This window comes from Lepidothrix coronata, unplaced genomic scaffold (assembly GCF_001604755.1).
Source record: "Lepidothrix coronata isolate B3197 unplaced genomic scaffold, Lepidothrix_coronata-1.0 Scaffold0, whole genome shotgun sequence".
In the NCBI taxonomy this organism is placed as follows: domain Eukaryota; kingdom Metazoa; phylum Chordata; class Aves; order Passeriformes; family Pipridae; genus Lepidothrix; species Lepidothrix coronata.
Window position 1 is genome coordinate 10631081 of NW_016690180.1, and position 14107 is coordinate 10645187.

The window sequence follows — 14107 nt, forward strand, 5'->3', positions numbered from 1 at the left end:
ATTTTAAAAGGAACAACAATCATAATAGCACTCTCACTTTTTTATTCAGTTATAAACTGTACAATTTAGGCAATAAAAACAGCTCTTTTAATGGCTACCTAGCTTTCACATATATAAAAAAAATTGCCAAACTCTGCCTTCTTTCAAATATTTTTAGAAACATCTCAGCTAATCATATCTGATCATAGAAATATAGATTGATTAAAATGCTCCATATATGACATTCTCCTGGCAAATAACTCTTCAGACGTTGCTATCCAGCATCTCATCCAGTATTTTCATTAAAAGCAAGTGAACTTGCATATAGAAGAACTTTAAAACCACAAACAAATAGAAAGGACTGGGCATAAACATGAAAACAGTCTGCCAGGAGAGGTGAGTACGTAGCTTGACAGAATACAGGGAAAGAAACACAGTTAAAGCAAGGCTGCAGAGAATTAAACATGACAAACAGAATTTATCCTGCAAAAACTAATCCTCAGTGGAGATGACAGTGCAAAATAAAAGTAAAACAAAAGCTCAGTTCAAGTATTAAAAGAAAAGCAGCTGTCAAGATCACACATGGCACACCATTAAAAAATTGTCATCTAGAATATAAAATATCCCTCCTGCAGAAACAGTTTAGGCACCTTGCAGATATGCACAGAAACTAACTGGAAAAAACAGATTCTTCTCACAACTCCACTACTGCCTGCTCTGTGTCATAGAACAATCCACTCTCAACTGTACCTCCATTTATGAAGCACACCGCTCCATTTACCAGCCTCACAGAAACGTCAAACTTGAAGAATCTTGCCTGGTTGTAAAATTTCAAAATATTATGACTCACTTACTCATTAAAAGCTAAACTCACAAATATGCTTGCAACACCCCCACCAACTTTCGTGGAGTCACCCTAGTTTAGAGCTGTCTGCATATAAAACAAAACTGTAATGCCAACTGTATATTATTTACCTTTAAAATCGCATTCAGACAGAACCATATAAACCACGCTAGGATCTAGGATAGAAAACATCTCTGACATGCTGTTGAAAAGCTCTTCCTTATTGACATAATGCACTGCTTGAGACATTAAGTGACTTGGGTCCCCTTGGGATACAGCAAGAGCAGTTCTGTCAGAATTGCCACTCTTCTGAGAAGGACTCCCACCAGTTTTCCTTCTCCGTGGCATTTTGTTTTCTAAAAAACAGCGTGCTTTTTGTTTTGGTTTGTTCACATGAGGCTGACAGCACCAGGCTCAAAAGTCACAAAAAAAGCTCTCATAACTGGGACAGACATAACAGAAACAGCAGACCTGGAACAAAAAGAGAAGAGAGAAATTTCAGTAAAATACAGTCACATTTCCATGTCTCCTATTTAGATAGTTAAAAGATCAAAAACTACAAAAGCATACAGGCAAGCATTTTGTAGAAGTCTGCCTTTCTTCTTTTCTAATGGCTGAAAGCTAAAGAGTAGCCTTATTTTCCAATTAACTAGATATTGAATCTGCATCTGGAAGAGAGAATAAGTAAAACACAACTTAAAGGAAATCCAGAAGAGTAAAGTTTGCAATGCAAGGCAGTCAGTTCACAAATATTCTTTTGCTCCTGATGATCAGTTAACATTATGGAAAATCTATGTTCTGCTAGAACATAGATTTCTGCTATGTTCAGAAATTTTACTCCTCTTACAAAAGTACTGGAAAACCAAACAGACATCTCCAAATCTTCTAGAAGTCTTCATGACTTCCCTCCACCCATGATCTTTTAAGAGTAAACAGTTGGGGTTCTTCAATATTGAAACACAGGCACAGGTTGCCCAGAGAGGTTCTGGAGTCTCCAATCACGCAGATTCCCAAAACCTGACCAAACACAGCCCTGCTTGACCCAGGCTGCTTCAAGGCTTGGGCAACCTGCTTCAAGCGCCCCTGCTCGAACTGCTGGGATGAACGAGATGACACTCAGAAGTGCCTCGGCCTGTGTGAACTTTATTTCATTATTAACATTGTTTATAAACCATGAAGCAAAGAGGCTTCTGTCCACCCTCCAGAGTTCTGCCACGAAGCCTTTGAACACATCTAGTTAAAACATTACGGTATCTATAACTGCAATTATTGCCTTAATCTTGTATAGAAAAGGAAACCGATTATTAATTGAAATACACACACAATGGCATGTTCTTCCTTTCTTTATATAAACATCAAAGCTCTCTTGTGCTCTGGTGGTGGTCATAATAAACTATATTTTTTACAAATAATTATTCAGAAGACTAGCAAACCTTAGTAAGGCTCAGAATCTGAAGCTAATTACAGCAAAGAGTCACTGTTTATTGATAACAGTTATGGATCAGGCCACAAAATACCTGTTTGTAAAGACTATTTTGCCAGTGATGATCAAGTCAACACATGAAGATAAATCAATGGCAGCACTTCCACGTCCACTTAGTCCTTCCCTCCCTGGATCTCTGGCACAAATGAAATGCCAGATTAGTGGCAGATTCAGACAGCACATCTCCATTATTCTCTAACAATCTCCTCCAGCAACCAAGAGAAGTAACAGTTAGCAGAAGGTGGGCTGTTACATTCCGAAGTCACAGAAACTTAAGAAAGCAAAACAGACAACTCCAGAATCTACCACATGTACACGGACCTTACACAGAAAAATGAGACGGATGTCTGAAACAATGAAGAGGTCAAGAAGTCTGAAACACACAAGGAAAACAATACACAGGAAAAGGAAGAAGTAGACTTCCAAAAATAAAGGAGAAACCACAGTGAAAAATGCTAGTTATCCAGACTGAGCTGGGACAATTGCAGCTGTTTTTTTCATCAAACATTTTTTCGTTCACTCTCTGATTAGTCATCCTTACACCATTCTTTACCATCATGAAAAAGTATTCAACAATCAAAACAAATTACAGCAAGTCCCATCTTTCAAATTTTTATTTCTAATTCATTCATCCCCTAGCCAGTAAAAAAGGTTGACCTAACTTCACACACTGTCAATGCTAAAAAATGTGATTGTTCCTAAAAAACAGGTTCAGTGACAAAGAAAATATCCTGCAAGGGAGAAAGTTTTTCATGTTCTTTGACATTACTGTGCAGCAACACTTTAAGCAGAACATTTCAAGTGTTGTCAGTGTTTTAATTCAGCTCTCATATAATGATCAATCCTGTAAGGACCTGCTGCTGAAAAACGTGCTCTGTAGCGAGGACTTTATACAATTGATTGCCTTATCTCACTGCAGGATGTTCCTGCATGTATTTCCTGCATTGGGCTGTGTATCCCACTATATATTAGGATGCTTTACTCTAAAAAAGCCACACACTTCATTCTGGATTAATCTAAATCAGCAAATCTGCAGTGCATTGCTTCAGGATTATTAAGGCCTAAACTGTCAATCACAACTAATCACAGAAGAGGAAAGATGGCAGAAGGGAAAATGACATCAGTCACCTCAGAAATTACAAGCAGGTCAAAACCTTGGTGACTCCCACCATGTCCCAGTATGCTAAGGCAATGCACAGATCCACACTTCATTCCATCTCTCCATCTTCAACCTATCAAAAATATAGATCCTCATTTCCCAGTATTTCACTTAAACAGGGTATTTATCATGGTCAGTATCTCAAGACAGATATTTTGACAGAATCTCCTTTGTTTATCACAATATAGACAGATTCCTAGGAGATAGCTTCTGTTGATACTACCAAGGACAATTAAAATATATAGAAATAAATGCTGATGAATACTTGTTATGCAGGGGGCCTGACATGCAAGCTGCAGATTGAGACTGAAATGCAGACTGGGCACTGAGTAGGGAGCCCAGTCTCTGGGATAACAAAGGACATGAAGATGGGTGACAGCCAGCCAGGTGAATGAACAGCTAAAAGATACGGCAAGAGCTGGGAACTGTGAAGCCAGCAAGGTGGATGGACACGGAACAGTGAGTGAGGGGGGCAGGAGGGGAGAACAGAAAGAAGAATGGGACTGGTGCTCAGAGGAGACTGTGAGGGTATAAAAGCTTAGGGATTCTCGGGTTTGGGGCTCTCCTCAGAGGGACTGTCTTGAGCTGTTGCTGTGATACTGTGCCAGGAATAAACTGACTTATGGCATGTGATGTCTTGGACTCTGCTATTGGAAATCTGGGGTCGAACCAGGAAAGAAACCTGGTCTGGCTGCGTGTAAGTGGGCACCAGTCAGCTCACTGGAGCCACCCACCATGAAGAGGGCCTTGGTCCAGCAGATAAAGTCTCTGGCAGTAGGAGTGTGACAGCCAGAGTGCCTCATGAATGGTCAGACTGGGAAGTTTCCTTAACATAGGTGCCTGCACACAAACAAAGCACACTTTAATATACTTCCTAAGAGATAACACTAGTGCACTCAACTGAAAGGAGCAATTTTCACTTGCATTTAAGAGCACGCCCTGAACTTTACAAAGGGTTTTTATCTAGGGGCTTGCCTTTTTATATACTTATGTTTCTTTTTGACTATTACCTTTACCAAGAAAGAGGAAATAATTCCAAATAACCCAATAGCCTGATATGTGGCTCAATTACATTCATTGGTTCTGTATAACATAATATGAATCAGTCTGCAGTTTGCTGTGGGTGGGGGTGGTTTTTTTCCACCTGAAGATGAAAATAGAGTTGTAATAACATGATTAGGAAGAGCAGGGCTGTGTTGAACACAGTGATTGGGAATTCTAGACAATTAGTGAGAGGCTGCAATGTACTCAGAGGTTCAGTAGTCAGTTCTGGGTACCACCATCTGACACACATCCAGTCAGAGCAAACAGCTGTTTCATTTCAGCACAGATAAAAAACAATACTGCTGTGAAAAATCTCAACTTTACCTTTAAAAACACAACAAAACAAAATCCCTAAGCACTTCTTCACACACAGTTCTTCAGATATACACAGCTCCTGACATTAAGGATCCCCTCACAATGTAATTCAACTACCATAAACAAGCACATATACAAAAATATGCCTGTAAGAAAATTATCTTCCAAATTATGCAATCTTACAAATAAAGCAGATATTAAGATACCTGCATTCTCTACAAAGTAAGATAATTTTCAAATGCTACTAACCTAGGAAAGAAGAAGTAGACTTGTCAGGTCAGGGTGCTTTAACATCACCATCTTTCTAGCTGGCCAGAGTTTATTTCTGATGGTAGATTACGAGTCTCAGGTGATGCCTGTTCCAGTACTGCTACCCCCCTAAGGAGCTGGACAGATGCATCATAGACATTCTGCAGATACAGACCAGATATTATTACAGGCAATCCAGTCACTACAGAAACAGGCAGGCACCTACATAATCAACCTAACACAACACATTCTTCTTTTCTGTTTGACAGATAGAACAATGAAGTGTTGAGAAGCGGCCAACCTGGCACAGCAAGATGATGGACCAAGATATCAAGTCTCAATCTCAGCATCTTACTAACAACATTCAACTTTTCTTTTCGGTGAAAAGGAAACCAATCATTTAATAAACTAGTTCTAAGAATGCATTTATAACTCCCATGGGGGACTTAACTGTAAGGTGTCCTTAGAAATATTCAAAGTGCACTCTTACTGATGACACGTAATCTAAAGAACGCAAAACATTTAAACCATCAAAACAAAAATCTAAGGGGGAAAAAACAATCCCCAAGACTCTCCAAAACAGAATCCATTATTTTTAAAATATCTAAGTTTTCATTTATTTTAGGAAATAACCATTAACATACACCTGCCACACACAAGTCACCACATTGCTAACCAGTACAGTCATGTCAGCAAACTTTTTGCAAAGTATTCCTAGTACTTTGAAAAAAGTTTAAAAAACAAGGCTACAAATGTATTTTCTAAAATTAAAGTAAAAGGCATGAGTGATGTTTGCACTGAGACTATATTAAATTTGTCCAGCTAAACAGCCCTCATTTTCCATAGTAAAAGCCAGAAAAACTCCCTGGCTTTCTAAGAACTCCTATATATTGTTAAAGAGACGTATTTTTACAAAATCAGACAAAAGCTACTATGAAGAGTATTAGGCACCGACTGTTGTAAAATTTCTGGAAAAATAATATAAATCTCAGGCTTGTTTCATTCTCAGTGTAATATAAAAACGTTTATGTAGTTACTGAATAAAGATCTGATGAAGAGCTGACACATGTCACACATCTACACTGGGATGTCTTCTTAGAAACCATGCGTGGTAGCTTGCCTTTTCAGGATATGTCAAAATTCTCAAGTAATTGGACTGACTGCAAGTTCTTTTGGAAACCAGTAGTATTCAAGAAGAGACAGAACATACAGAACAAAGGAAGAAATACATTAAACTATTTTTGAAGTGAGTTAGATAGTTGATACCAAAGTATTCACAAAGCTCTTTACATCAAAGATACTGCATCAGCAAACAAACAACAGTAAATATAATTTTTCAAAGTCATTACAAGAACTTCTTTTTTAAGTAAACAGACCACTGTTCTAACCACTACAGAAAATTTACTAAAAGCACTAAGCAGCACAAGACACTTCTAGTTTAACTGTGATCAACTTCAAATGACAAATGTTATCAAAATTATTCCTATTCTTCTTTTAAGGACAGAGGAAGTCTCCAGCCTTGACACAATGTAAGATTCAAGCAATATGAATAAAGCTGCCTGATTTACATATATTTTTAAATGTCTCTGAACAATTTTAGGAAGTTAACTCCATACATATAAAAGAGGCTGGTTTAGTTTTGGTTCTTTGGTGGTGGTGGCTTTTTTTATTATTTTGGTTTGCTTTTGAGGTTTTTGAAGCATATTTTAATTTTAAATTATATAAAAAATATCTCATGTAATGTTCATATTTATCTTCCAGCTTTTAAAAACCACATATGCACATATATAGTGACATGATGGGGACTGAAAAAAAATCTCAACTGGTAATACAAATAAAATAGCAATGGCACAGAACTTACATTTTCAGCTTCACTGAATTGTTCTGCAATGGGTGTCTTCTCATCTTTCCAAAACCACCACTGATGGCACGTTTAATAAAGATCTGCTGTTATAAAATATAATGCACTCTTCTGTCAGGAAACCATGCCTCCCAGCATAGAAATCAAACATCAGCAGAAGTAGATTCTTCCTCCTGACAAAAGAATAAGCAGCATGCAAATTAAAATTTGCATTTTGCTCACTATAAGCAAAGTTTTAAACACTGAGCAATACACTTAATTGGTTTTAGTAAATTAAACACAGCTAATACTTTAGCTAAGTACCCAATATACCAAGTTGAGCTCAAGTGTAAGTCTTCCAAGGATAAAAATACCTACTTGATTTCAGCTTTTAACTGATTTTCAGGCTGACTTACGTTAGGTAAACAAATAACATTATGGCAGAAAAATTAGTTAGAAATAAACGTAAGTTTCCTCACTTGCCATTCCACTTGGTTCTTCACCACAGTTCTTAACCATCTTGAAAAGGTCTACATATCCATGCTGGTCAAGAACAGATTTGTTCCATCATGTGGGAAATTTGGCAAAGAAAACCTGGTACATCAAAATAAGATTATGTTACTTATACCACTTATTTGCGATGCCCTACTGATGCTAAAGAACTGCACTTCTGTTCATCAAGTGGATTTAAACCCCTAAACCACTGTGTACACACTGAAGATGTTTACATCTACTCAAAGTCTAACTTAATTCCAGTGTACATATTACCCTAGAGCTCATGCCTGACAACAGTCTTGTGCTTTCAAAGTAAAAAGAAATAAAACCAAACACCAAATTAAGCATATATACCTAATCAGGCAAAGAATATGAAACAACTATTCTGTCACACTCATAACATGACAGGTTGATGGCTCAAATACTTTATAACATTCTTCACAAGAGATGAAAAAACCCATCTTGCATTTTGCATGTGACCTCATGCCACTACTCCTAAGCAATAAGAACTGGCATCAAAACATACAGAGCACTTCATGTAAGCAAGAACTTGACCATGAGTACCCAAATTTACAAAGGATAGGACAGGTTGCAGACACAGAATATTATTCACCTCACTCTCAAACACATGGATTCAGAAAAACCACACCAGGAAAGGCTGAAAGCCATTCAGTGGTTTTACAGATCAACTTTTTAACAAAGGTTATTTCCACATTTGTTCATTTGCGTTTTGAGGTTTCATATATGGAGCAAAATAAGCATTTAAATACCAGCACAAGAGAAAAAAGCAGCCAATGAAATCAAACTGAGACCAACTCATTGCACTTTCTAGCTGTACTTATAAAAAAAAAAAAAACCTTTCCTTTTGGAAAAAAATCAAACCCCCCCCCCAAAAAACAAAAAGGAAAAAAAAGGAAAAAAAAAAAAGGAAATGGCTTCCAGCAGATTTTTTTCAATAAGCCTGAGTAGCAAAGGAGATGGTTTAGGAGCCTTTTGTGTTCTTCCACTTCTACCAGCAGCCAGCAACAGAATGGGCCACCTAAACACTTTGTTATTGAATGTGAAAATCGATACCCAGCTAGAGACAAAGTGCTTCTAAAAACACTTCACGTGTGTGTTCTGCTCTTCCCTTCTGCCCCTCACTATTATTCCCACTGGTTGTTCCAAGGGCTTTGACTAGTTCAACAGTTTGAAGTAAGATCCTCTTTTTCACATCAAATTCTGTCAAAGTGCATGACATCGACACATAGAACTCATTCTTAACTAATGTGCATAAACTTGCCTTATGCAATCTGTTCTGCAAGGATTTTTTTTCACTTTTATGATTTTAAAGTCTGATCCAAGCCATACAGATTCTTTTGAAGCTGCTACAAAAAAAAAAATAAAATCTTCTTTTCAGTATGAAACAAAAATTTCATCCAACTACACACACAGTTCCAGAGTACAAAACCAGCACAAACTCATCAGAAGTAGATGCTTAGGAAGTAAACAGAAGGAAGAACAGAGCCTGTTTGCTAGGATGGACTCAAAAGCTCTTCTCCACGTGCCAGGTCACGAAGAGAAGTCAACCTGCAGTGGCAGTCAGCTGGTATTTGACAGGTGACTGGAGCTGCAAACTCCACATCATGCAGTTTCCTTTTAAGCCGGGAAGCTGGTCTTGCTAGAAGCCCTCCATACACATGAGCACAGGCTCATGTACACCACGTGCTGGGTGTACATGATTGAAGTAGCAAGGTAGGAGGAGGGAGAGCCATCAGTGATCTTGTTCTCCAGCACCAAGTCTGCTTGAAAAGAACTACTTTTGTACTCACCCTCCTTTTGCTGTGCGCTAAAGGTCAAAGTTTGGCCTTCGGATTATGGAAAGTGCAGATATGTAAGCTGACAAGCTGGAAAAATCAACAAGCAGTTGTTTTCCTTGTTTAGGTAGAGTGTTGTTGCTTGTTATGTTTTGAGTTCATGCATTTTTTTCAGAAAATAGTAATACAGAGTATCTGCAAAATGTCTTTCCAGCCCTAGACGAGTTTAGAGTTAGTTGATCCTTTCATAGCTTCCCTCCTACGTCCTTTGGTAGCCTCCATACAGCTCACAGCCCTCTCGAACATGTGGATGTAAGGGTTACCCATGGTGAACTCAGCTTTGAGGAGAGCTCTCTCTTCCAGGACGCAGAGCTCTCAAGCTGCCTGGGCTGTCCACACAGCTCAGCTACACTGCCATGGCCTATGCCGGGCCTCCAGAGCAATGCCACAGGCTGCAACAAAGACCAGACTCATGTTTATGGTGGTGCTTCCGCAGTTTCACACCTGCAGTCAGTACTACTCCTTAAGGTTGTATTCCTGCTCCACATCATGAAACATAGAGAGGTATTTGGAAAGGGGAAAGAGAACTCCTCCCAGGTGGGGCTGTGACTTCCCACATAATGCTTCCAAAGCCTGGTCAAAACTCAGGCTGAAGGGCAGTGAATGAAACCAAGACATCTCTGGAGAATTAACATTTCCTCAGCATTACAGAATTTCCTTTCATGTTGTCTCCAGACGAACTTTCATAACTGTCTCTGAAAAGCCTTCCTAAAGACAGCAGTGCCTGGATCTTGTAATTCAAGGCTTGGGGCCTGAGTTGCAGGAAATAGTTTGTAATCTTTTATAAACTGCAACTCTGGCACTACCTAGCTAAGCAGCTACGCCATAGTACATTTGAGGCTGATAAAAAAAGGAAAATGTAAAGATTTTTTTTTTCTGTGACTAATACCTGGCCAAAGGATGAGCATTTATTTTAGTGCTTGGAAAGCCAGCAAAAGGGTGGCAGTGAGGGTGAGGACTGGTTCTATCAAGATGAGAAGATACTGTAAAAGAGGAGTATTACTGAAGATCACAAATGATGCTTATTATTATGGGCACACACATGCAGGTGGCATTATGGAGGAAGGAAAAGTGGAACATTAAAGGAATACTTTAATTTAGACTTTTCTGCACTGGCAGCAGTCAGGGCTGGCAATAAATGCAAATACTACTTCCCCAAATCTTGGCTTGCTTTAGCTGTTGTTGCAAATGAAAACAGGTTTACTTTCTTCTTATATATGATGCTGCAATTCCAACACACCTGGGAACAAAGGGAAGAGTCTGTCAAAGACTGAGGCTCCAGAGCATGAATCTTCAGACCTCTGTAGACACCTAACAGGGCTTCAGCAATGTGCCCAGGTCTTGGTTCTGGTGCTTCCACATAGGCTTCCACAAAAGTTTCTCAGCTCTCCACCTTTCCTTTGGGTGTGATACATAGAACTCCTTAATCTTCATTCGCGAAGCCTAGCCATGATACATAGAACAACTCAAAGGCAGCACTATCTGGCCAACTCTCCAAAATAATCTCTTCCTACCTGAAGGTCAGCTTACATTCAAACTCACAACACACACAGTGCTGCACTCCAGTGATCCCCAGCAGCCACTTCCCTCCAAACAGCCTCATACAGTTTTCAGTGCTGTGACTCTAAAGGAAGGTTTGTTGCACACTGGGACAAAGCTGAAGCACAAGAAATTTTTGAACAAAACTATGTACTCAGGTTTGCAGAAAGCACTTGCAAAAACAGGAGCCTGAGGAGATCATGCTGGAGCATCAGAACACAAAGTGTGCTGGAACTTAATATTTTTCACCAAGGTGTTACCTGTTAACCACTGACCTCAGAACGGTAGCAGCCACAGGGAGAACAGGAGACAGGTTAGAAAGAAACATAAAGCAGTTTGTGAATTTTCCTGATGGCCCACATGCAACAGCAACATGAGAACCACTCCAGAGTTTCCTGAACAGGAACATACCATAGTGATACATAATACGCTTCACCAGCTCACACTGAGTCATGTTGCATCATACAATTACAGCTTAAAAAATAAAGCCAGAAAACAAATCACATAAAGAAAGCATGATAGCTTATTCATGGAGACACCTTAAATATTTTTTGGGGGGAGGGGAAGGAAATAAAATCACACGTGAGGTCCCAGGCTGCACACTACACTGATCTTATCAGGGCAATTATTTCTACTTCCTATGTTCAAATGCACTTCCACTGCTGAATCCACTAGGCCAGTTGAACGTAGAACACACACAGCCATTACACAATAAACACTATTCTGAGTTTGATATAACCCACAGATGGATGACCATCCTGATCTAGGTACATCAACAAAAAGCTTACAGCCTCCAAATGACTGACATTATTTACTTGATAGATCTAGACTTAAACCTGTCATTTACTTTCAGAAAGTAGTTCACCTGAGATGACGAAGAAAACATCAGACCATTTGAACAGTTTTAAATGGTGGTTTCAGTTAACACAGGCAATTTTTGAGATGGAACAGAGGTTAGTTACATAAACCAACCCACTGGTAATCAAAGAATCCCCTGCAGAATCATGAGAAGAAACAGCTGTAAAACAACCTCTTCCATGACCACAGCCAGATTCAGGTGAAAAGGTACAGCATTACTCACTTCTGAGGCAGTGTAAGTGACAGCTAATTAATAGCCTACTGACATTTTTATAGTAGCAGAGCCTCTGTGAGAAAAACAAAGGCAGCAACTTCATAAAAGTTGAGGATTAATAATTCGGAAACTTTTACAGAACTAAATTCATATGCAGAAGAACTCCATTTAAAATAATAATTAGACTAATTAAGTCAGCGACTTAGCATAGACTATAGATCAGTACAGTGAGTGCACTAACAGTGACAGACTGGAGCGAAAGATGAGATTGTGCAATACATCAGATCTACAATCCCCCAGTCCCTAATACAATATTTCTATATCTTAATTCAAGACAAATTAAAATTCTCTTTTGTAAAATGGACAAGGTAACAAGTAACAAGCCACCTACATCATAAAGTGAAAGAGCTGTAAGTCTGCATGGATGCATTTTTGTCAGGTACTACTGCACTTTCACATTGTATCATTAAGAACTTCATTTCCCTCTACATCAGTAGCTTGCCCAGCTGAAACGCATTAATGTTAATAGAACACAAAAGGAGTTCTCTAAATAAAAAGTGTAAACAAGACTACAAAAGAATTAGAGGACAACTAAAAACCAAAAGACAACAGGAAAAAGCCTATTAAAAAGAAAACAAAGGATTTTAAGATGTGCTTCTATACTGTTAAATTTCCCTCACAAGTTCTTCACATAATCTACAGGAACATAAACTATTGCAACTTGTGGTGCTGCAACCACATGACACACAGAAGCCCTACCCTACTCACAGACCCCACCCAGATGAATGAGGGCTACAATTTTCAAGCTTTACAGACCTATACCATACTTAATTTTTCCTGCCCTTCTATAATTTTCCTCATGTTTATATTTCAACCTTTGGCTCTCCCCTCACATCCAAAGACACATGATCTAAAACTTTTATTCTTTTTGGAGGTCTTTTGCTTAAGTTCTTAAGCTTGCTTATTTTGCTTAAGTTCTATATAAATTATGCTCATCTTTTCACTGCAGGTCCTACTGCAAGCCTGAGATGCAGACCAAACTTTGTCAAGACACTGTATAAAAGCATTAAAGTGTTTCTTAAGAGTCAAACTGTCCTTAGTCTTTTAGAACAGAAGTTAAGAAAAGTAATGTTTTTTATTCTCGCCTTGGAAGTCAGACTTCCTCCCAAGCCCCAATGACCTTATCGTACGTGATCAGCAAAACAGCAAACTGTGTCCAAAGCATTCAGGGATACTACGCTATGGAGTAAACACATGGTAAACACCTTTCAGCGGTTCTCTTGTTCAGAACGCACAAGCCCTAAGAGTACTTAGAACCTTCTGATTTCATTTTGAACGGGGTGAATTCATAGCGGGGCTCTATTTTACGAGACGAAGTTCACGAGCACTCCGCACTGTCTGCCCGGGGCAAGCGGGCGAACCCTTTTCGCCGACACGCCAACCCTGACCCTTCCTCCAGCGGCCACAGCCGCTGGCGGGGCAGGAGCCGGGATTTCTGCGGAAGGCCGGGCACCGCGGTGACGGGCGAGGAGGAGCCACGGGCGGCCGGCAAAAACGGCGCCGGTTCCGCGGAGCGCCGCCAGCGCTCACCACAGCGGCGGGGAGCGCCGAGGCCACGGCCAGGCCCTGGGGAATTCAGGCCCGAGTGGCGGACCCGGCCTGGCAGTGGCGGGGCCCACCCGCGACCGCGCTGCCCCCGCCGCTTCCCGCCAGTGGCAGCCCCCGCCCCGCCACCCCCCCTCCCACAGCAGGCAACTCCTCTGCCGTGACGCCGGGGACGGGCCCCCAGCGCAGCCGGGCCCGCCGCCATGCATAACGCGCCGCGGGGGCCGCCCGCCTTCCGCCCCCCGGAGACCGCGACGAACAGCCCCGCGCCCTATCGTGAGCAGGGGGAGGCCGAAGCTCCTCCCCGGCCCCGCCGCCAGACCCGCCGGCCGTTACCTCGCTCGGCTCGGCTCAGCTCGGCTCCCCTCACTCGCTGCCGCCGGCGGCAGGCGCGAGGCTGCGACCGCGGGAAGGGGCGGCTCGGGCGGGGCGAGCGCCGCGGGGACACAGCGCCGCTCCCCGGCCGGCCGGGGCAGCGCAGCCCGGGAGGAGGCACCGCCCCCGCCCCTTTCCCGCGCCGGCCGGCTGAGGGCAGCGCTCCTGCCCGGGAGGCGTCCCCGCCCCTTTTCCCGGTGGTTACCGGTCCCACCTGCCTGCCGATCCAGCTTCGCGTGCTCAGCTTTGGGA

The 14107-nt window shown here is 41.1% G+C and overlaps 1 protein-coding gene across 11 annotated transcripts in view; it reads right to left on the minus strand.

The window, feature by feature from the left end:
- Positions 1-13898, minus strand: part of N4BP2 (NEDD4 binding protein 2) — a 43819-nt gene extending 29921 nt beyond the window's left edge. For 7 of the 11 annotated variants that reach the window (XR_001878817.1, XM_017839918.1, XM_017840057.1 and 4 more), the window contains exons 1-5: positions 13817-13898; positions 7393-7507; positions 6935-7107; positions 5074-5234; positions 955-1294 (exon numbers count right to left, since the gene is read on the minus strand). Coding sequence is in view for 10 of the 11 variants with exons in the window: in XM_017839918.1 (XP_017695407.1) it covers positions 955-1171 (217 nt within the window). In the remaining variant the exon portion in view is untranslated. Of the gene's footprint in view, positions 1-954; positions 1295-2340; positions 2443-5073; positions 5235-6934; positions 7108-7392; positions 7508-13816 lie in introns of all 11 variants that reach the window. The other 4 variants (XM_017839638.1, XM_017839800.1, XM_017839715.1 and 1 more) reach the window with 4 other exon arrangements.
- Between the last annotated feature and the right edge of the window lie 209 nt (positions 13899-14107).